This window comes from Calliphora vicina, chromosome 1, assembly GCF_958450345.1.
Source record: "Calliphora vicina chromosome 1, idCalVici1.1, whole genome shotgun sequence".
Taxonomy (NCBI): domain Eukaryota; kingdom Metazoa; phylum Arthropoda; class Insecta; order Diptera; family Calliphoridae; genus Calliphora; species Calliphora vicina.
In genome coordinates, this window is record NC_088780.1 from 32,046,659 (window position 1) to 32,070,581 (window position 23,923).

General features: G+C 29.5%; 4 protein-coding genes across 4 annotated transcripts in view; 2 read left to right on the top strand and 2 right to left on the bottom strand.

Moving 5' to 3' along the window:
* Nucleotides 1-8,454, bottom strand: part of Jupiter (jupiter) — a 255,343-nt gene extending 246,889 nt beyond the window's left edge. The window contains exon 1 of the mRNA XM_065507543.1: nt 8,227-8,454. Coding sequence (XP_065363615.1) covers nt 8,227-8,273 — 47 coding nt within the window. The 5' untranslated portion in view covers nt 8,274-8,454. The remainder of the gene's footprint in view (nt 1-8,226) is intronic.
* A 2,280-nt stretch (nt 8,455-10,734) lies between these two features.
* Nucleotides 10,735-14,155, top strand: LOC135956941 (inhibitor of growth protein 1). The gene is made up of 4 exons (XM_065507565.1): nt 10,735-11,368; nt 11,470-11,820; nt 11,883-12,460; nt 12,777-14,155. Exons 1-4 carry the CDS (start codon nt 11,248-11,250, stop codon nt 12,981-12,983), a joined length of 1,257 nt encoding a protein of 418 aa, XP_065363637.1. The 5' UTR covers nt 10,735-11,247; the 3' UTR covers nt 12,984-14,155.
* Nucleotides 14,156-15,930: 1,775 nt separating this feature from the next.
* Nucleotides 15,931-21,154, top strand: Arl6IP1 (ADP-ribosylation factor-like 6 interacting protein 1). Its single transcript, XM_065507578.1, has 3 exons — nt 15,931-16,092; nt 16,256-16,627; nt 20,028-21,154. The coding sequence occupies exons 1-3, from the start codon at nt 16,075-16,077 to the stop codon at nt 20,238-20,240; spliced, it is 603 nt and encodes a 200-aa protein (XP_065363650.1). The 5' UTR covers nt 15,931-16,074; the 3' UTR covers nt 20,241-21,154.
* Nucleotides 21,155-21,681: 527 nt separating this feature from the next.
* Nucleotides 21,682-23,827, bottom strand: LOC135956954 (G-patch domain and KOW motifs-containing protein). The gene is made up of 3 exons (XM_065507591.1): nt 23,592-23,827; nt 22,795-23,510; nt 21,682-22,687 (listed from the first exon to the last, which is right to left on the bottom strand). Exons 1-3 carry the CDS (start codon nt 23,729-23,731, stop codon nt 21,723-21,725), a joined length of 1,821 nt encoding a protein of 606 aa, XP_065363663.1. The 5' UTR covers nt 23,732-23,827; the 3' UTR covers nt 21,682-21,722.
* Between the last annotated feature and the right edge of the window lie 96 nt (nt 23,828-23,923).

Below are 23,923 nucleotides of genomic sequence, written 5' to 3' on the forward strand. Positions count from 1 at the left end.
TAGGGGAAAAGCTTTCGATTAATACAGCTATCACTGAGTATTTTTTCGATTGTGACTTGTCTTGTTCCGAAGCGTAAATTCAATACATTAACATAAGGAGATCAAAAAAACTTAACACACGTTTTTCCTTAACCCTCGGAGGTATAGGGGTTCTTCGGCCCTAAACGGTATAACCAGGTCTGTGCAGACCTATATGGGATTCGTATGGAAATGAATAGTCAGGTCTCCTAAAAGTATGTGTAAATTTGTTTGTTTGGCATTCAAAGCACGAATACCTGAAATGAGAACGCTGTAAACAAAACTTGTTTTTGCAATACATGTAATGAAATCACAATTATGTACATGCATTATTAATGTGTGAATCCCCTTACATTATCCACAGAAAAGAGCTACCATATGTATAGTTTGCTTTTTTAATTTTTATTGACGTACAAATTATTCATAGGTCTGCACAGACCTGTTTATGACGTTTGAACGAAAATATTTGAAAATCTAGATTAAGCCGAACCGGGATCCACAATCGATTTGATTGTTTTCTCATTGTGTCCGGAGAAAGTTGCTCTAGGAAGTCATGAAAGGATTTGTCTCTAATACAATAAAGTTATACACAATTTTATATGTAAAAGGTCTGTACATATCTGGTTATACCTCCGAGGGTTAAAACTTTTAACCCAAGAATTATTTGATTTTTTTTGCATTTTGATCAAGTTACCTTTGTAAAATATGTCAGTTATTATGTTCAATTGTTGTTAATCTGATTAAAATGAGTGACGAGAAAGTGCGCAATAAAATTATTAAATATTTTCAAAAAGTTGGCCAAACAATCATAGGCCTGCCGTCAAACTGATTTCAATGTTATTAAACAGTATCGGGAGAACTTGTCCGTTGATCGAAAACCTGATTCAGGTAGAAGGAATGGTCCTCATGATGTTTCTAAAGCCAATGATTCGAAAAGCATTTTCAAATGAAATCCCAACATCCGTTAGGAAAGCAGTCCGTTTAGCTGAGTATTCGGACTATTTGGTACGAAAAGTTAAAGCCAATGCAGGTTTAAGAACGTACCAGGCTCAAAAAGTTCCTGGCAGAAACTCTGCTAAAAATTTAGAGTCCAAAGACAGAGCAAGGAAATTGAAGTCAAGATTTTATAAAAAAAAATATATCTGCTGCAAAAGAAGCCAAACATTTGTTACAAAGGGCTCTATAAATACCGAAATTTATATCAAGGAATGTTTACAAAAGTGGATGCGCTTACATTCATAAGACTTCGTAATGTGTCCACTTATATTAGGTCTGATTTGGCATCTTGTCTCTTTGTAAAGCATGGTCTTGAGTGGTACCAGAACAATAATGAGGTATTTGTACCAAGAGAGGCAAATCCTCCAAACTGCCTGGAGCTAAGGCCAGTGGAGTGATATTGGCCCTTGTTAAAAGGGAATTGAAGAGCAGAAAAAAGGTGTCCAAAAGTGTGGTAGATTTTAAACGAAGATCGACTACCTGTTCGAACCAAATAAGAGAGAGCACTATAAAAACCTAAATGGAAGGGTTTCAGGAAAAGGTTCATAAATTCAACACTATTAATTAAAACTATAAAAATATTTTTTATAGTTCTAAGCAAAAAAAACTTTAGGTTTAGTGGTTTCTTTTTTATCTTAAGATAGGGAAGCTGTATTAAGTAAAAAGAAGCATATCAAGTAAAAATAAGTAAGTTTTATATTGTTTTAAATTGACTTTGAGGCTAACATCTTATAAACATCTTTATGCCTATTAAGGATTTGCAGAAAACCATTTCCGTACTCAAATTATGAATATAATTGTTGTTCTGAAAAAATCCTAACTAAAACTTGTAACTGCAACCGAGTTAATTTGTTTAAAATTACCCCTGTTATAAAGATTTAGCCATAAAAGAAAATCTTTTGTTGACTACACGAATGAAAGAAAGAAAGAAACAAATAAATTATAATACGACCAGTGCGCTGTGTGTTTTCAAAAAGAGTTGTTTAAATAGAAATATGCATGGCAAACACAAAAATTATAGTGGCGTCTATATGGCGTTGATTTCATACAATTTGTAGACCCCAACACAGCGCCGCCAAAGTTCTGGTAGACACAATAATAAACACCTCATACCTATTTACTATATACATATGTATGATCCCTGGTCGTTGGCTGGCTTTGTTTGCCAATATATTTTTTATGTTTATTTTTTCAAATTGTTTAACGAAAGGAGTCAGAGAATAAAAGCCAGCATTAATATGCAATATAGTGTTTTTCATATTTCGTTAAAAGTTTCTTTCTTTAAGTGTTCATTTGCAAAGAAAGAACAACAACAAAAAAACAGCTGTTATAAAAATTTATTAATGAATTATGGTGTGTTTTTATTTTTTTTTTTGCAATTTTTTAGTTAAACTTAATTGTTCAAGTGTGAAAAATGCCAATATTTGCTAAAGTTTTTTTTGGTTTTTTTATTATCTATTTAAAGGAAAAACAAAAGACATGCCATGTCATACCATAACATGCCACTGTCATTACATTAAAACAAACATCCACTCAAATCCATTCAGTTAAATCCTTTTGGTTATATGGTGAGTAAAAAATGTGTGGTTGGTTGAGTCATAAAAATCTGTTTTTTTTTTTTGGTTTTTTTGAAGGAGACAAAGAATATGAATATATTGTTTTGTTGACACAAGTTTAAACAAGTTCAAGCTATAGAGGAGGAGGAGTAACTCAGCAGCACAAGTAATTTCCATTATTTATTAATAAAATTTGTGGACTTTGTTTAAAAAGTAACCATAGAGGATGCAGGTTTCTTTAATATGTGGATAAATTATGATTATTAAGTACTTAGTGCATGTGGTTAAGAAATTATTAAACAACTTGAAGAATATTTTAAGACTTTTAATATTTAAAGTCTATAGAAAACAGATTCGTGGCTGCCACCGAATGAATTAGCTATTTTACAGTTGTGGATACACAATTTTAGAAGCGGTAACAAATGTTTGGTTGCTTCAACCCAAATTCTTCTTTATCAACCGACTTTCTTTTGATGCAACCGACAAAATTTATGTGTCCAAGCGAATCATTAGACTGCCAACAAATTTGTTTGCTACTAATAATCTGTTTTGTCTGTGTATTCTTTAAAATTTATTTCGAATTTATTACGAAAAATTAATTTTTGAACCTTTACACTTCTCAATTCGATAATATTTGGTACACATAAATGTTTTTCATGGCCATATACAATTTAAATTTCTCCAGCATTTTCAAAATCGATTTAGTTTGGTTTTAAAGGGTATTTTATTAAGCCCGATAGGGTTAACAGTCAAACGAACTGTCATACTGTGCTCACTTTTTGACATTTCTGACAAATAATCTTGAATAGATTGAGACTTCAGCAATGCTACCGAATTATACAAATTTACTTTGAGAAATAGTTATCGATTCACGCAACAACTGTCTTATTGCAAAATTGTGTTAAGCGATGAGGCTCATTTTTGGCTTAATGGGTTGGTTAATAAACAAAATTCCAGACTCCATTACATCTAGAAAAATGAACCGTTTGCTGTGGTTTAAACTCTGTTGGCATCATCGGACCTTATTTCATCATAAATAAAGCGGAGATCTTGTTACGGTCAATGGAGATCTTTACCGAACCATGATCAATTATTTTTTGTTTGAAAATATGGCTAACATTGATCCGGGCGATATTGAAATCAATAATTGACGACGATAACTCGATTTCAAGAAATGTACCAGTCATTAGGCCTCCAAGTTCGAGCGATTTGACACCTCTCGATTATTACCTGATGGCCACGTAGAGCTACTGGTTTATGCTGATAAAACAGCAACAATTTACGTCTTGAAGGCCAACATTGTTCGTGTTATTCGTGACATACGAGACCCCTAAATTGGACAACTAGAATGCACAGCCACCGCGGCCTTAAATCCGTTATAAATTTTAAATGTTAATCTTTTCAAGGAGAATTGTCTGGTTCAACACCCTATGCTTCCAATTGAAGGCATTACTCCCTGAAGATTGTTGAAAAACTCAACAAGAGCTTGCAAAATCATAGGGAGAATCTCAAGAAGCGATTTCAAAATGTTTGTGAGCAGCACAATTCATTCAAAACCGGGGAAATTGGGTACCATACGACTTGAAGCTGAGAGATCTTGAAATAGGATTTTGCATATCCGAAATGATGCTTTAACGCTATAAAAAAATCATTTTTGTACAGAATCATTACTTGCGATGAAAAATTTATCGTTTACTATAACCCGAAGCGTAATAGATCGTATGTAAAGCTCAGCCAACCAGCCGAATCGACACCTAAGGTAATTCTCTGTAGGTATTTGGTGGGAGTAAAAGGGTCATATACCTATATTATGAGCAAAAGATTCGTTTGAAGCGAGCTTTGGCCGAAAAACGCAAAGAATATGCGGCCAGACGTGAAACCGTAATATTCTAATAACACCATATAGTAGGTACCTACTTATTAATATCTAAAATATTCTGATGTCCACAATACATATTTTTTTTCGTATTAACACCTCTTTCAATTTCAAATATGCTAAAAGAAAATCACAATGGAAAATTTTAATCCATTTTTAGTTCGTTTCTTCAAATATTGAGTTTAACAATTCGATAAAGTTTGTGCTAAAATCAAAAAAAAAAAAAAGTTTCCGGCCTTGTAAAAATTTTTGCACATATTGTTTGTTTGCACCAACAAACCAACAATAAAAGAGGAAAAAACCGGCTAAATTTGTAGTTTCTATATAAACTTTACGTTTGTTGTTGTTTTTGTGCAGACATGACAAAAAACAACACAAACAATAAAACATAAAGAAAATGAAAAAAATGAGTGTGTGTTGTGCCCAGCAACCAAAATGAAGTAACCATCACAAAAGAATCGAAAGAACGTCAAAAAAAAGCAGCAACAACAACAAACAAGGAATAAAATCATCATATTGCGCTAAAAAAGTTCAAAGACACTAGGGGAAAAACAACAACAACAAATCGCACAGAAAGTCATAGAAGGCGAAAGTTGAAAAATAAAATATTTGGGTAATGTGTTTAGAATTAAACAAAAAATAATAATAAACTACAGCATATTTATTGTTGGAACAATTATGACTAGATACTAATGAGTCATAGAAAGGCAAACGAAGAAATTTGTATAAAAAAGACACAACAAAAATTGTAACGACATTCTTTAGGGAAAATATTAAAAAGAGTTCCTAAATCATTTTCTTTAAATAATTTTTGTTCTAATGTAAGTTTTTCGCTAAATTGATATTTACCAATAACAACAACAAAAATTCAAAAAATGTTTAATCAGCTAAATTGATAAATAGCAACAACATATACAAATGACAGTAAATAAACACAAGTAACGGGATTGTTTAGCTGAGAGAACGCAACACACATATAAAGTAAAGAGGACACAAAAGAAAGGAAAGAAACAAAACCAACAATTCCAACTGAAAAAAACCATCAAAATTTAACAAAAAAAACATTTGTTTGCTTATTCGGTTAAATTTAAAAAAAAATATTAAAAAAAGCTTTAAATATTTAAGTAAAAAAGCTCATTTTGCTGGAAATATTAACAAAGGGTTTGTTCTTTCAAAAAAAAGAAGAAGAAAACAAGAAGAAATATCAGCAGACCTACAAAATAGGGTTGACAACTTAAACCTTTTTTTGAAAAGGCTTAAAATGCAAAATAAGCGATTTTAGTTTGTAAAACAAGTAATTAGTGGTCTAATAATTCCCCAGAAAAAACTTTGATAGCTAAGCCGGGTTTTAAATACAAAGTCAGTGCTAGCGGCCAACTGCGTTTGCAAAAAAAAAATGATTTTTTTTTTAAATTTTTTAAAATCATTGGAATCTGAAACACGATTATGGCTAAAAATTTAAGCCGAAAATAAGTGAAAACTATTAACTTGATTTTCTTTTATCATTTTCATTAACCCTAAGATTTGCTCGAACATAAATTTCAAATTTCTGATTTTCAGAAACGTTTTACATTTACTCGAGATTTATTAATTAACATTTTGCAAGAAATTGTACAATATTTCTTTATGAAATTTGTGGAATTCTTTGCTATTTTATGCAGTGTGTTAATTACGAATGTTTGTTAATATCAGCAAACTGTAATACAATTCACTGGAGACAAAGAAAATTATTTTTATTAAAATTTGAACATTTAAAATTGATATTTTTAAAGAATTTGAAGAAATTATTAAATTTTTATAAGTTTTAAAATCTTCGAACACTGAATTTATCATGAAAATTTTAAAAAGTTCGATTATTTTTATTAATACTCAAAACTACATAGCCAAAACTACATTTTTAAGTCATGTTCGAAAATTCGAAATTAAGTTCGAATTTCCGAAAATCTCACCAAAATGTTTACAATCAATCAAATTAATAGAACATTAAAATTTCGTAAAAAAAATTTTAATTTTTTCGAAGATTTGAATGTTCGAAACTGATTTTTTAAAGTATTTTTTTCATAAGATTTTCGGGGATGAAACAAAAACTGTTTCAAATATCCATCGAATCAAAAAATAGTTTCGATATTGAAATTATACCCATTAAAATTTACTAAATTTCTCAAATAAGAAAATTACAATAAATTGTACTCGATATCGAATGCGGTAATTTGGCCAATGATTTTATAAGACATGTTTGAAAATGTTTCAATTCACTCGAGAAAAAGAATTTGTAATTTTTTTTTTGTTTTCGAATTTATTTTTAATGAAATTTGTGAATTAAAACTATTTTTTTCAGTTTTAATACTTTCATAAAGTCTAAACTTTTCAAACATTACATTTTGAAGAAAATTAATTTTTTTTTTCGAATTTTTCTATTAATTATCAGAAGTTCATAACCAAATCTGAATTTTTAAGGCATGTTCGAAAATTCAAAATTAATTTCGAATTTCTCAAATCGCACCAATGATAGACATCATTCACTGGAGACAAGAAAACATTAATTTATAGTTTTGAATGTTCAAAACTGATATGATTAAATACATTTTTGAATCAATGCTATTTTATGTTTTTTTTATCATTTTTATCTTTAAACATAGAAGTCTTGAATAAAATTTTTCTTTTATCACGCGATGATGAAAAATAAATTTTAAAATTTTAATTTTTTTTAAGAAATTCTTGATTATTGATATTTTATTCTTAATTTTATATTTTCATCTGTTTTAAGTTTTTCAGATAAAGATTTTAATTTTTCACTTCTTATGGAATTTCTGTAGGTAAACATTTTCATTAACCAAAAATGAAAACCGTTACAAGGTGTTTCAAGTTTTTAGATTTTAGAAGCAGATATTTTATATAAATTTAGAAAAAAATATTTTAGTTTAAAAATATTTAAAACGGAACAAATCACCAAAATTCGGTAGGTATGAATACTGTTCATATTTTCATTTAAATAATAAAAAAAAAATAGTGGTGAATCATGTCGTCAGATATGAACGTACATAATATACATATTTGAAGGACTATTGAATGATGAGAATAAAATAATTACAAAAATATTTTATTTGAAAAACAGATTTTAAAATAGAAAAAAATTTCAAAAAAACTTTAACAATAAGTTTAATATTATTTCATGTAATTAAGCTAATTTTCATAATTTCACAATAGGTGTTCCCTTAACTTTTTATATTGAAAATTGAATATTCTAGTGAGAATTTGTATTAAAAACTAGCAGGCAAAAAAAAACAAAATATTAATTACAATAAGCTTTAGTTTTCCAATAGAAAATGTAATTTTAATAAAAAAAAAATTGTATGAATTAGAAAATTCACATGTTTTTAATATGAATTAAAGGTACAATAATTCATATACCAACCAGTTCATTGGAATTTATCTTAAATCTTCCAATTGGGAACGATAATGTTAAACCTTTTTAATATTAAATTACATGGCAACACTAAAAACCCTTTGCAAAAACAACAAAAACGAGAATGAGAAACCAAAGGATCAGTGTTGCAAATAAAGCTTTAACATGTGACTGGTTTTTGCAAAGTTTTAGGCTAGTTTGTTTTATTTAGCTTTTCTTAAAAGATCACCAATTTAGCAACACTAAGGATGAACAATTAAAAATGGAGGAGTCAAAAGGGATTCGCCAAAAAAAATTGTAAAACATTAACTTTTACATAAAGTACATACATATTTTAGTTTAAAACAAATTAAACAAAAAAAATTCCCACTTACTTGCTAGAGGGTTTTTGGCCATCGTTAATTCCTTCGAAGCTCATCATTTTGCTGCTGTTGTTTTTAGTTTGATTAATTTCACAATAAGAATATTAATAAAAGTTAGAACACGTTTAGTTTTTTCGATTTATAATAAAATGTAAGTAAATACAACTTTAAATGCACTTTATTGATTGGTTACAATAAGGACTTTTTTTCTTGCAATTATTTTGCAGTCAGTCAATATAACGACGATACACTTTTTACTTTAATGTACCGGTTTAATAAGAACTCTTACTAATTTTCTTTCTATTTGGCAAATTTGCTTTTTAAACACTTTTTACAAGAACAAAAGTTATTAAACACACGACACAAAACTAAAATGAATATTTGTTTAAAGAAACTGCGGATAATTTACGGAAAAAACACAACTGGTCACGACAGACGTTTGCGAAATAATGCGTTTTTTAAAAGTGTTTATGCCGCTTTAAAGCGCATTTTAGTGATGGCACGTGCCGTAAAAGTAATCATTACTATGGTTACTTGCTTCCATGAATTGGGGATGGTAAATTAACGATAACGGCAGAGGTGGGGTATATTGATTAGTATTAAGAGCAGCTGTTATTGATTGTTAGTGCTGCCACATTTTGTATGTTAATAATGAATTTGGGAATTTAGTTTTAAGTTGCTAAATTTTTTTGGAGGATTTTAAGAAAAATATATAAACTTTAGGTGGTATTGTGATATTATCAACAAAATACCTGTATTCTAGATTTATTTTTAATGAACGCAGATACGTTTGCGTTGTTGTACAAAAAAACTTAAAAAAATACTGACCAAATGTAAGATATTCAAAACAATTATTAGAGTCCTATTCGTCAGGTTTCGGCCAATAAAGATATTAGAATTTTGAAGGTAAAACAAGTTGTGAATAAAATACTGTAAAATGGCTAAGAAATTTATTAGTTATTTAAAAACCACCCAGAAAATCGGTTCACTTAAAAAAAAACATTTTCGTTTAATATCCACATACTAAAGTTGTTGGGTGTAAGATATTAAGATATTGGGTGTATGACTTAAGAATGCGCTATTTTTTCAAATATTTATCTTTTATTTTAAAACATTTGTACAATATAAATTTATTTAAACAATTGGCAAGTTAGATATGACCTTTTCCCATTTTTCAGGCAACATATGGATTCCGAGCCAAAAATTACTCATTTTTTGAGGCCAAGCATGAATCAATCCAATATCGGATACTCTGTTCCAAAGTGAAGCGTATCCCAGAGAGAGCGTTCTGCGTCGATCGAAACAAATAGTAGTCGGTCAAGATCTGAACTATAAAGCGGGTGAGGCCAAACTTCCCAACCACTTCTTTCTAAATAGTTTTTAACAGGTATTGCAACATGTGTTGTCAAGATGAAATATTACTGTGCTAGCTTTAAACGCTCATAATATATATATGTAGGTTACTTGGCTTCAGTGTCGATTCGGCTGGTTGATCTTTTACGCTTTGGGTATTCGTAATGGATACTTTTTGAAATTGCTGAAATTCAAAATTCGATATTTTTATATTTTCCTAAAAAACCTTACTCCTACACAATTTCTCAAAAAGAACATTTAAACTGGTCGAGACAAAAATGGAACACTGTTCTCTTTTCGGGTGAATCTAAATAAAATAATAAAATTATAATAAATTAATAAAATTTAAATTATTTTTTTTTTAAAAAAACAAGAAATTTTTGTTGAAAAAAAAAATCGGAAAATATTTTTCTCGATATTGACTCATTTTAGGTCCTTATGTACATCGTTGCAATGAACTTTGAAATATCTATCATTAGATTAATGACTTAGTAATCCAGATATATATCAAAAATAGGCCAAAAAATAGAGGTTGTCCCGGTTTTTTCCTTATATTATATTAAATTTTACAGTTTATGTTGACATTATTTCTTCAAAAAAAGTTTGAACAATTATTTCGTAATATGTATGTGTTTGTAATTGATCTGACAATTGAGTACATACATAATTAAATAAATTAAAAATAATGGCGCATATTCATAAAATCGGAACTAGTAAAACAGAAACTAAAAAATAGTTCATAGATAGTTGTAGATCTTATTCACAATTCATAACTAGCTTAGTTACTGCTTTGACATGTAGAGAAAACAAAATGTCGATAATATTTTGATCGATATATACTGTAATTAATTAAAAGGCTTATAAAGCTATTAAAAAACTATTTTTGTTCTCTAAATCATTTATGTATGAAAACTGTCGGTTTAACTTTTGGTTATAAGATATAACAATACATTGTGATAATTGGGATAAGAAGAAGAGGAAGTACATAATTATTTTCAAGATTGTTGCGCGTGGAGACCACATGTTACACGTAATTATTGTTGTGTTATTTAAACCCAGTGAAATTGAATTTGTGATGCCACACAATTCTGAATCGATATGGCAGCATTAGTAACAACACAGTAATAACACTTGGCAACCACAACAATCGACTTGAAAAGAAAGTATTCGAACAAGTTGATAACTACTCGTTACCCAATAACGTAAATATTTTGATAATTTAGCAAACGTTTAGCACATAAAAATGCAGTATTTAATAAAATTTTAACATTTAAACGCCATAAGCAAAACGCGTCTAGTAAATTGATTAAAAACTATTCCTAAAATAAATCAACAAGTTCCAAGAGCCAATAAGAAAAAAAGTACAGTGTTTTTTGTTTGCGTACAACTTTCCAACTAGGAAAAGAAGACGAACGAACGGCCAACGAAAGAAGCAACAACACAAAAGTAGTTGTGTGTATTAAAGAGTTTATACAACACTAACAAAATTTACAAAATATAATTCCATAAAAAAAACTGCAAGCACAAGCGGAGGGAGCTGTAAGAGAAACGACTATAGCAAATGGTGTTAGATGTACAAAAGACGCGCAATTATTATTATTATTTTGCTAATATAGTTAAATATCAAAATTGATTATTAAAAAACGACAACTTTCAATTGTGGCCGAATTGTGGGAAAAAATGGATGAGGCCCTGTACTCGGCCACCTATGTGGACAACTATATTGATTCCGTAGAGAATCTGCCAGACGATGTGCAACGACATCTATCACGTATACGGGATATAGATGTCCAGTACCGAAGTAAGTTTTAGAAATGTTTATAAGAAAATGGTGGAATTGTTGATTTTTTTGAGGTTATTCAAAAATTTAATGTTTTAATTGTGTATTTGTTATTGTTGCAGACCTCCTGCGCGATGTGGATCATTACTATGACCTGTGGAGATCTTTGCAGAATTGTGCCGAAACGAATTCGGGCAGACGTGCCCGCTCTGTTACACGTATGCAACAGAGCTTGATACAGGCACAAGAATTGGGCGATGAAAAAATGCAGATTGTGACACAATTGCAAGAGCTGATTGATCACAAAACACGGCAGCTGGATACGGATCAAAAGAATCTCGATATAAAGGAGGATAAGGAGGAAATTATGCAAATCGATGAAAGTGGTGCGACCTCACAACAGAAACAAACACGAGCGCAGAGTCCCTCAAGGGCCGCCGATAGTTCCGGATGTGGTGCAGGAAATAGCAATGGTAAATACCTAGAATTTTGCAGACTTTATGAATGTTATAGTTACAACTGTTGATATTTGTAGGTTATGGTGTAGCTAATTCCGCGGTGAACTCGACCAGTGCTGGTGGTGGCAACTCAACACCCAATTCTGAACGTTCGGGTAACAGCAATACTTTATCAGCTGGCAATAACTCGAATGGCAATGGTGGCAACTTGACCCAGGTCGTCAGTGTAGAAAATCAACGTGCGATTAGCAAACGCTCACGACGACGCAATGACACTGTTTGCAACATGGAATTGGGTGGCAATGAATCGAATTCGGCCAATGAGGGAGGCGGCAGCAATGGCGGTGAACGTAATCCGACGCAAAAGTCCACTACGGCTGCGGGTACGCAGAAAAAGAATGCCGCTCAAAATCAAGCCGGCACATCAGCTGGCTCAAGCAATTTGGCCGGCAGTGGTTCTGGTTCGGGTAATGGCGGAGCGACTGGCACCGTTGCGGCTTCCGGTTCGGGTGCTGGCAACACTACTACGGGCAAAAAGAAGAAACGTAAGGCGCGTGGTGGTGCAACGGCAACGCCTCAGACCAATGCGCGAGAAGATACCCCTCCACTAGATCCAATTGATCCCGATGAACCCACATATTGTGTGTGTAATCAGGTGAGTGTGTGAAACATGTAAAAAATTCTGAATCCTGATGTTTCTTAAACATTTTTGTATTATTGTTGAGGCCAAATTCTTACATTTTCCAATATAGAACTTAAAAATCCTCATGATTTAGACATTTAACAGTTTTTAAAAGTCTTCGAATTTTCGAATATAATGCATTATTATGAGGTTAATGCATGAGCTAGAGCTTATTTTAACAGCTTTGAAATTCGGATTTTCAAAATTGATTTCGAAATGCTTAAAAAATGTTTTTTTATTATTATTATGTATTTTAATTGCAATTTTTGTTTTGTTTGTTTATTTCCAGATATCTTTTGGTGAAATGATTCTCTGCGATAATGACTTGTGTCCCATCGAATGGTTTCATTTCTCTTGTGTATCTTTGGTTCTAAAACCGAAAGGCAAATGGTATTGTCCGAATTGTCGTGGTGATCGTCCGAATGTTATGAAACCGAAGGCTCAATTTCTTAAAGAACTCGAACGTTACAATAAAGAGAAAGAAGAAAAGACGTAAATATAATTAAAATGTTAGCATAAGATCTCTCTAACCAAACACACCCCAACACACCCACACAACCACAACCAACACAAACTAAAACTGCTAAATATTTTTTTTAAATTTTCCGTCTACTTTTACAAATTTTCCTTCACCCAAAACCACTTCCCTTAAGCCATTTTCGAGCAGCGTTAAGTTTTTGCCTCCGTATTTAGTTTTGAAGTAACTAATAGGAATTTTTTTATAAACCTATACCTGCAAAATTACAAAACAAAAAAGCAAAATAGTTCAGTGAGTCCTTTATTTTTTCCGACTGCATTATAAAAAGTTATTTTGGTGTTATATATGTTGTTATATACAAAAAAAACCAAATGTCACCTGCAAAAATGTACAAAATGTGATCGGAATCTTCTTATCGGTGAGTTTATATTAAGTTTCTCCATATTTCCAACATCCATGTCTCGCTTCATGGCTGGTAATTTTTAATTATAATGCTTTATTCAACGAATTTCAATTATTTCTTCCTTCAAATCGAATTTTTGAATAACATCTATGAAAAGAGCTATTAAAAAGCTCTCAAAACTTACTTTTCCAAGTTATTTTAAGAGAAACGGTTCTTGATCGAAAATGGCTTAAAGAAAACCATTTCACAAACAAAAAAAAAACTAATAATTTATGGAAAAAAGGTTGTTCGTTTGTTCATTTTAATGAAAAAAGGATTGTCTTTAGTTTCTAACCACTTTTAATAGAATTTGTTTAAATTTTTTTTAAATGTTATGTTATGGAAAGGGAAAATATAAATATTATTTTTTAAGTTCTTTAAAAATTTATTTGTTTAATAACTTTGGCCCACACACACACAGACACACCGTTATACACAAATACTATTTAGATGTAAAATTTGTTTAAAGAAAGAAAAAAATTGTTATCAATTGCCAGACCAGCTAGCTATTTGTTTAAATACAGCACTTAGGTTTTTTTTTAAACAATGACTTGTTTTGTATAAATTATAAAACTAGCTAGTAGCTAAATTTTAAAAGCAACAAATAAACAATAAATCATAATTTTCTTTAGCTAACTTAACTACATATTAATAACTTAGCTTCTATGTAGCAAACACTTTAAATATGTTTATTTATAAATAAAAATAAAAAAATAAAGAGTTTTTTTAAACAATCACCTTATTATAAAAACACTTCAATTGTATAATTTTTTCATTTTTTTTTTTAAATTTAATATACTTTAAAAGTTTATTAATTTTCTTTCTTTTTAAAAAATAAATAATTAATGAAATAGGTTGTTTTGTTAAACAAATATACAATATATATTTTTTACTTTATTCAATAATCCTTAATAGTTTTTAGTTTAATTTCAGTTTTCTTCTTTGTTTATAAAAACAATTTCCTTTATCTTTTTCTGTTTTTGTATTTGAAATTTCTTTTAAACATTTTTAAATATATACCGCTTTTTTTTCTTTTCCAATTATGGTTTCTGTTATACTTAAATGTTTTAAATACTTTTTTTAAAGTCCTATTTTTTTAGTTTATAAAACTAGTTATAAATGAGCATTAACAAATAAGTTAATATTTAATGAAAAAGAACAAAATAAAAAAAAAAAAAAAAAAAACACTTTACACTGTACATTTTTCTTGTATTTTTTTAAAACCGAAAAATATTGAATTAAAAATAATGTAGTTTTAAATAATTTAAATATATATGTATGTGTATACAAATAAAAAAAATTAAAAAAAGAGTTTTTATTGGGGACAAAATTGGGATGAAAATTGTAAGACGTATGCTATATCAATGTATCCAAATTTACCACTTCAAAAAACGTATTTAAAATACAAACATCTCTACAAGGTTTGCATTTTATGTAAAATTTGTGAATTAAACGAGTTTCCTCTGTTGTTTTTTATGTGAAATAACAGTTCGATCGAATCCCAGGTTTTCAGAATGAAACCGAACGAATATTAGGCCAACAAATCATTATTCCAAGAAACCGAAACGTTTCAAATATTATATTAATTTATCAATAAAATGTTATTTTTATTTTAGAACATGTTTCACCTTATTTTAAGGTGCCCTGCAACATCCACTATACATTGTGGACTCCATTAATCCTGGGGGCTAATTACCGCAGTCGAACACGATCGAATATTTATTTTTGGGATTCTCTTATTCGATATCGAATAAAATGTATAAAAAATTGTAATGATTGTGCTCGATAACGAACCAGTTTTAAATATATTTCGATTACGAGTGCGAGAATTTGCCCCCTGTTTTTCATCTTGAAATGAAAAGTGTTATTGAGGGAACAGTGGATGCTTAGAGTGTTTACAATATAATCAGCCCAATTATGAAAAAAAAAGTTTTTTCCCTTTTCTCTTTTTCCTATTCAAATTCAATGGGAAAAAACTCTGGGGGAATTTTTTATTCATAATTGGGCTGTATAACTTTTTTGGATTTTATGTATTATATTCAAAGCTAAAAAGTTAAATTTCATAATCTATGTTTTTTTCTTTATTAATATAAAATATGTACTGATAATCGTTCAAATTTTGCCTTTTTATTGATAAATTTAAATTTTAATGGTCTTTGTCCTGTATGGCTTTTGTATTAAAATATGGATTAATAAATAAATAATTAAAGCTTTCCATTATACTCTAACAAACAAAATCAAATTTACACCTTTATTTTCCCTAAAATACTTTTAAAAACCTAAATTACTGTACTTTTTTTGAACAACATTTAATTACCCAAAAAAGCTTTTCCTGCTGCCCACAAAAACCATATGGCAACCTCAAAAGCAACCCTGTTAAAATAGAAGAATAATCAAATACACAACTACAACAACAACAAAAATAAAGCTCAATAAAAATAACAACAAAACATCACTCAAAAGAAGAAAAAAAATTATATGTGAGAGAGAGAAACAGAAGAAGAATTGATATAAAAAAAGCCACAAATAATTGTGCATCGGTTTTGCATTGATTTTCTGGAGAAAAATAACAAGAATATTTTTTGCAAATTTATAAAACAAATATAAAAATAAATCCATTTAACTAAAAAATATTATTTGCAGTAATCCAAGCAAACAAAAACCAACATGTCTCAAGTGGATCAAGTAAGTTATTTTTACTATTTTTGCAAACCAAAAAAAAAAAATGATTGGCCCAGGAAAAGGACACTCGAAAATTCTTTTATGCACTTAAAAGTTTGCGCAACCCTTTTTTTGTTTTTTTTACATACCCAATATAAGACATATTTTTTTATTTTTCTTTATCTAGAAACGCGCTTTCAATAAATTGAAGCATGATTTAGAGCCTTGGCGCAATATTATCGTTTTGGCAGATGCTGTTCTGGTGTGGGAAAAGAATTTCTATCCGGCCATTATATTTGCCGGTGCCTCAATATTTTTCTTAGCTTTATGGGCCATGGATTTATCGATTATCACCTTGATGGCGTTGGCCGGTCTTTTGGGCGTTTTATTTGATTTTCTTTATCCCACCATATCACGTATAGTGTTTAATGCGGATCAGTGGTCGGGCAAACAGGAGGCTCAATTCGAGCATATTGTCAATCAGTTGTGTAATATAAAATTATCGATAATGGGCTGGTATGAGTATTTGTTTGCAAATAAGGAGAAAAAATCCACAATGGTAAGTACAAAAAAATAAGTGATTCATTCATTCAATTTTGTTTTAGAAAATGATTAAGGAATAAGATTTTAATCGTGGTGATATGAAGAAACGTTTAATCTAATCTTTAAACATGAAAACATAAAGTGAACAAATATATTCCGGTTGCTTTTTAAAATACACATACATATACTATAAAATCTTGTTAGGATATGAATCATGGATTTGTGTATTAAAGTCTGAATGAAAAGTGCCAGGGTTTTGTTCTCAAAGCAGGGATCAATTTGGAATATTAAAATATTATTAGTTTGCAACTGAGCTTCGAAGAAAACAACGTAATTTTCATAAAAATATTTATGTTTTAACTAAAAACGTATTTTACTAAATAAGAACGTTGTTTTACATTTAAATAGTTATTTTACACTGAAGTCGTTGTTTAATACTAAAAATTATATTTTACATTAAACCTTGTTTTGCATTATAAGCATTGTTTTGCAATAAAATCATTTTAGATTCAAAACTTATAACTTTGTTTTACACTAATAACTGGATGGGAAACAAACCCAAAACATGATTTTACACTAAAAATTTCGTTTTACACTTAAATCTTGGTTTTATACTAAAAACGTTCTGTACATTAAAAACATTAATTCTGTTGTTTTACACTAAAAACGTGGTTTTACACTAAAATCGTTGTTTTACACTGAAATCGTTGTTTTACACTTAAAACCTTATTTTACATAAAAATGTAGTTTTTCAATAAAAACCTCGTTTTAGATCAAAATCGTTGCCATACACTAACAACGTTTTTTTTACACTAAAAGTGTTTTACACTAAAAACGTATTATTTTATTTTCAATTCAGTTTATTTCATTTGTGATTTGGAAGCATTATTGGCCAATTAATAAATTACAACGTTGTTTTACACTGAAAACGTTGTTTTAGACTAAAAATTTAATTTTACACTAAAAACTTTATTTTACTTTAAAGACGCTGTGTTACACTAATAACATTGTTTTACTCTAAAAATGTCAATTTACATTACAATCGGTTATTTGCAATAACAATTTTATTTAACACTAAAAACGTTGTTTTACGTCAAAAACGTTATTTTACATTAAAAAACTTTGTTTTGCAATAAAAATTTTATTTTACACTACAAACATCGTTTTGCACTAAAAATATTGTTTTATACTAAAAATTTTGTTTTACAACTAACAAATTTTTATACCCTCCACCACCATAAGTGGTGAATGAGGGTATATATAAGTTTGTCATTATGTGTGTAACATTGACAAATATTCATCTGAGACCCAACAAAGTATATATATTATTGATCCTTATGAAATCCTAAGTCGATTGAGCCATGTCCGTCTGTCCGTCTGTGTAAAACACGCTCACGTCCAAAATACGCAAACAAAGAGTTGCAAGAAAAATTTTTATTATTGCCCTAAGCACTTTGGTATTGAAAATCAGCTAAATCGGTGCAGTGGAACCAAAGTTATGAATTAAAATGTGGGGCAACCTCAAAAAAAAATTGATAATTTTCACATATTTTTGGACATTTTTTGTAAATATATTGCAGCTAATATCATAAAATTTTGCACTCTTTACTTTTATGATAAAAGGATTAACTCTAGTAAAAATTATAAGAATCTGTCCATGATTTCTCCTAGCCCCCATACAAATTTCTTCCCGAAATATGGTTCTATGGTCTATAAATGCAAAAATAAGTTTCGTGGTAAAAAAATTATATTGCAAAAATTTTCGTGAATCGGCCCATATTTGACCATAGCCCCCATATAAAGTACACTTCCGAAAATCTCTTAAATAAGCATAAAGTCTTATAAATGTCGCTATCAAGTTGAAATTCGACATAAATAATTCCCATATATACCAAAATCGCTGTACCTGATTCTATGAAGATCGGCCGATAACTGGTTATAGCTCCCATATAAGGACCACTTCCGAAAAACACAATAATCTACATAAATATCTAAAAAATATCAATATCAAAACAAAATTTCACACACATTCGTAGTTTATATTAAGAAATCATACTACTGGATTTTGTGAATATCGGTCCATATTTTACCATAGCTCCCATATAAGGTCCACTTCCAAAAATCAGTTAAGTACTCATAAATCTCTTATAAATACATTTATCATGCTAAAATACGACAAAAATTATACTCATATATATAGATATCACTGTACCAAATGTTATGCAGATTGGCCGATAATTGGTCATAGCTGCTCTATAAGGCCCATTTCTGAAAAAAGATATTAACCTTAAAAAATATTAAAAAAATATCGATATCAAAATGAAATTACGCACAGATCACTAATTTGTATCCAGTAATCATACTTATGGATTTTGTGAATATCGGTCGATATTTAACCATAGCTCCATATAAGGTCCACTCCCGAAAATCACTAAAATCCTCATAAATTTCTTACAAACATAGTTATCAGGCTGAAATTCAAAACAAATTTATTCAATATATACAAACATCGATGTACAAAATTGTATGATGATAGGCCCATAATTGGTCATAACCTCCATATAAGAACCACTTCAGGAAAACACATTAACCTGCACAAATATCCATAAAAATCTATACTGAACCAAAATTTTACACCGATCAGTAAAGGTATTTATAGACGGCAATACTGAGTATTAACACTTTTCAATTTTAAAATATTATTGAAATCATTCCGTATTTCAAAAAATCGTTTCGAAAAAAACATTTATTGTTTTGTTTGAATTGTTTTAAACAAATTTTAAAAACCGACTGTAAATCAAAAAAATCATTCGTATTTTTTGAAAATCTAATACAAATTTTGTTTAGACGATGAAATTGTGTTATGATACTTAAATTGTTGACAAATATTAATACTCAGTATTGTCGTCTATAAATACCTTAATTTGTATCCAAGAATCGTACTACAAGATTTTTTAAATATTGGTCCATAATTCGGCATAGCTCCCATATAAGGCCCACTCTTGTTAATAGCGTTGTTTATATGAACTTCTACAAAAATAGCCCTTAAATACTAAGGACCATAAGAGGTCACAGCATCCATATATTATCCAGTTATAAATTGCTGAATTAGATACAATTTTTTGTACATTTGAAATAAAATAACTTCTGCGTAAACTAGTCTTTCTAACAATTGTTATATTATTTCAGTTTTTATACCATCATATTTAGGTGGAGGGTATTTAAGATTCGGCACTGCCGAATATAGTACTCTTACTTGTTTAATTTAAAAACGTATTCTAACGTATTTATTAAAAATAATACTCTTTAGATAGCAAATCTTGTAAACATATTTTTTTTAACAAATCCTAAATATTGATTAAGAATAAGTGCTAATTTATTATTAAAAATAAAATCTTTCCCATTTCTTTCAACAGTTCGTCATCATCATGAGTGTGGCTTTATTAGCATTGGCCTGGATTGGTGCCATTTTCAATAATCTTCTCTTAATGTATCTACTTACATTGGGCGTTACTCTATATCCCGGTGTACAGGATAAGGGGGTGATCAAACAGTTTAAAGAACGTTTTGGTTGTCTTGTTAGTTCTAAAATGGAGAAAATACGTGAAGTAAACAAAAAGCAAGAGTAATTCCAAACAGGCTAGGAAAATCAGGAAAAACTATAAGTATAAAAAATAATAAAAGAAAATAAAAACAAACAAAACATAAAAATGAATTCAAAATAACTCTTATATAAATATATCAATCAACATGTAATTTATTTTAGTTTTTAACCACATTCACGCTCATATTTTAGTTTTCTAGGATAATTTCAAATTATTCCTTAATAAAAAAAAAATATATTTAAAATAAACATGTATGTATTTTTAAAGCAAACAACACAAAACAAAAAATATCAACACATGGAGAACTTCGACCAAAGCATCAAATAAGTATTTTTAAATTATAAAAAACAAAATAAAATACAGACAAAAGGAAAAATCTACATCAAAACAGAAATTATAAATTTACCTAATATTATTAATTTAGATATTAAAAGCGAAAAAAATACAATTCACAATCCTAAACAAACATCTTTTTTCTAAATCATTTTGTTTTATAAATTTAGAATTATGCCGGTAGAGTTTAAAACAGCATTTTATAAAAGTAAGTTTTTATTTGATTTTACACTTCTTTTAATTTTAATGATTTCATAAAAATTGTATTTATTTTTCAACTTTTAAAATTTCGTTTTTACTTTTAACGATACGCATAAATTGACAAATTAAAAGAATGGAAATAATTCCCTCTAAAGCATTTATATGAATCGAAATCAACAACAAATCACAATCTTTTTTAGCATTAAATATTTAACAATCATCACTTGAAATCAGCATTAATTAATTATAATTAAAGTAAAAAACCAGTCAGTGGTAAAATAATATATATTTTTTTTGCGCTTAAGCGTTTAAATTAATTATAGTATTAAGTATGTCTATAAAAACAAATCCTTAAAATCCAGAAATATTTGAATTAATTTAATAAAATTATAAAAAAAAACAAAGTTATTAACTAATTATGTTTATTATTTTTGTTGAGATATTTTAACGCTATAACTGAATTTACTGACTGTTTTGAATTAAATATGTTTTCTTTTTACTTTAATCAACACATTTTCGTTTTCGGACGCAGTAACCGCACTGAACATAATATTCACCTATATATAATGGTCTTGCAAAGATGACGTAGACGTTGAGCTGAATTTTACCAAAATTCAGACTCGCATAACATTTGCGATTGTTCTGTAAATCGCAATCGCAAGACTCAAGTTAAAATCCCAATAATATACTGAAGTGAATTATATATTTGGACTAAACCAAAGTTTTCTTTTGGCAATTTTTATTTTTTAAACTTGACTACGTTCCAATAGCCAAATTCGGTTTTAGCAATTATAATTTAAATTCCTTAGATTTTATTTTTTTTTTGTTTTCGGATTAACAACAAAATTATTTTCAAGTATAAGTAATTTTGAACACCTTTCCCTTACCTTTTCCTATCTTTCCAACAAACTCAATTAAACAAAAAAACGAACTCTTTAAATTTTTATTTTCATTTATACAATAAAAAAATAGTTATCTTCTTCCTCTAGAACGAGAACGTTCACGTTGTTTCTTACTCTTCTTAGTTTTCTTTCGGTGTTTTTTATGTTTTTCATCCTCGCTGTCGGAAGATGAGTCCGTTGATGATGTTTCCGTATCCGACGAATCACTTTTATATTTCGATTTACTTTTCTTGGATTTTTTCTTGGCATGTTTAGATTTTTTATCTTTTTTGTGTTTGGAAGAATGTGAATCATTTTCAGCATCGGAGGAATCAATTAAATCAATAACTTTGTGATGGTCCCTGTCACGTTCCCGCTGCCTCTCTCGATTACCAGACACATCAGCGTCTCTGTTAGTGCGTTGCGAAGAGCTATGTTCAAGTTCCCGGTTATCGCTTCGTGAGTCTTTGTAACGGCGTTTATCATCATCGTCGCCTTTTCTATAGGATTTGGACTCGTATCTGCTATTATCTCTTTGGCGATCTCGTCCCTCATCTTTGTTGTGTTCTCTTCTATGGACTCTTTCGTCATCTCTGTGATATCCTCCTTTTTGATCTCTTTCATCATCTCTGTTATATTCTCTCCTATGATCTTTTCTCTCAGCATTATTGTTATCCCTTCTATGATCTCTCTCTTCATCTCTGTTGGTTTCTCTTTGATGATTTTTTTCATTTCCTTCATATTTATCATAGTCGCGTCTACGATCACTTTCCTTATTTCTGGCATTTCCATTGTTGTATCGTTCTTCTCTAGAGTTATAACTTTCTTTCTTAATATCTATTTTATCTTCACGATAGTCCTCATTTTTCTGATTATTTCCATAATTCCTGTTGTTTTTAGAATATTTATAATCCTCTTCATCGGAATTCTGTCGTTCCTTTTTAAATTTCTTATCCTCTTTTGATTTTTTATCGATTAGATCCCTTTCGTCTTTATTCAGAATAATTTGACCATGTTCATTTTCTTTTTTCTTGTATTCTTCGTATTTGGTGCTGTCTAAATATTTGTTTAATAAAAAAAATAATATTATAAATTTATAAATATTTTGATTCTGCAAAAGTTTGCAATTATTTGTACAGTACAAAACAGATGTATCTACTTACTTATACATTTTCCATATTGAGCAAATTCCTTTTTAGACACTGGCTGGCAAAGAAACTCATTAAACGCTTCCTTAGCACCGCCAATGGCCATTTTAACAATAACTCTCCCAGCATGATCATCAAAACCCTCAATTTGACCATACAGATCTTTATGTTTGCCACCCAAAATACGCACATAAGCATTACGTTTAACCTCCAACACTTCATTCGCTTCTGGGGCCACTAAAAGAGGTTTTTTGTTTAAAGCTTTATCTGCACCCAGACCCATACCTTTAGGTCTTACCATAGGCGTATCGTCTATGGGTGGACCACCCTTTTTATTGGTTTTTGGTGGCGGTTCTGTCCAGCCCATACCGCGTAACATAGCTTTGCCAAAGTCTTGTATGGGTATAGAATCATAATCATCTAAATTTGATTCTTTGGCTCCCTCTAAAGGTAAATCTTCTGGTTTTACTACAGGTAAAACTAAATTATTTGTCGGATTTGTAACATCATTATTTTGAATTTCGGCTAAAAGTTCTCGGGCCGCACGTTTCTCAATATCTTCGGGTAGCCCATTATTAGAAGCGGTGGCTGCTTCATTGGTCGTAGTATTATCTTCCGGTTCATCTTCGCCTAACAACACCGCGCGTCTTTTTATTAAACTGGCCAAAGCTGCAGAAGTCTTGTGCGATTCTTTTAAGGGTATTATTAAAGGCTGTTCATCAGGTTTTTCTCTGTTTAGAAATATTATAATTAGAAAAATTATTAAACAATTTAATAAAGTTCATAAATATCGTATCATTATGTGTACTTACTGCACTAGTTTGATTTCTTGGCCCTCCAAACATTTTATCAATTCCACTTTGGATTCCGTTTTTGCACTATCTTTAATAGGCAATAAATTGAGTTTTTTGTTAATTTTACTAAAGCCAAACGATATTTTTTTGGCTTCCATATTGAAATTTATATTAAAACTTAATAATATTTCCTAAAATATTAACATTTATCATAAAAATAAAAATTAATGCCAGAAAACGTTTATAAACAAAAATTGCTATAGCTGACAGCTGTGTGTCAAATTTGTTTGTGTAAATATGGATTTAAGTTGCCAGATTAGAGTTTTTCGTCAGAGTATTCTGGAAGTGTC

What these genes read in the sequence shown, in the direction of transcription:
- LOC135956941 (XM_065507565.1), top strand. Translation starts at nt 11,248, where the DNA reads ATGGATGAGGCCCTGTACTCGGCCACCTATGTGGACAACTATATTGAT. An exon ending in TATAGATGTCCAGTACCGAA is followed by an intron (nt 11,369 to 11,469) that starts GTAAGTTTTAGA and finishes TTATTGTTGCAG; the next exon opens with ACCTCCTGCGCGATGTGGAT. An exon ending in CATATTGTGTGTGTAATCAG is followed by an intron (nt 12,461 to 12,776) that starts GTGAGTGTGTGA and finishes GTTTATTTCCAG; the next exon opens with ATATCTTTTGGTGAAATGAT.
- Arl6IP1 (XM_065507578.1), top strand. An exon ending in AGGAGAAAAAATCCACAATG is followed by an intron (nt 16,628 to 20,027) that starts GTAAGTACAAAA and finishes TTCTTTCAACAG; the next exon opens with TTCGTCATCATCATGAGTGT.
- LOC135956954 (XM_065507591.1), bottom strand. Translation starts at nt 23,731, where the DNA reads ATGGAAGCCAAAAAAATATCGTTTGGCTTTAGTAAAATTAACAAAAAA. An exon ending in CAAGAAATCAAACTAGTGCA is followed by an intron (nt 23,511 to 23,591) that starts GTAAGTACACAT and finishes ATTTCTAAACAG; the next exon opens with AGAAAAACCTGATGAACAGC. An exon ending in TCAATATGGAAAATGTATAA is followed by an intron (nt 22,688 to 22,794) that starts GTAAGTAGATAC and finishes ACAAATATTTAG; the next exon opens with ACAGCACCAAATACGAAGAA.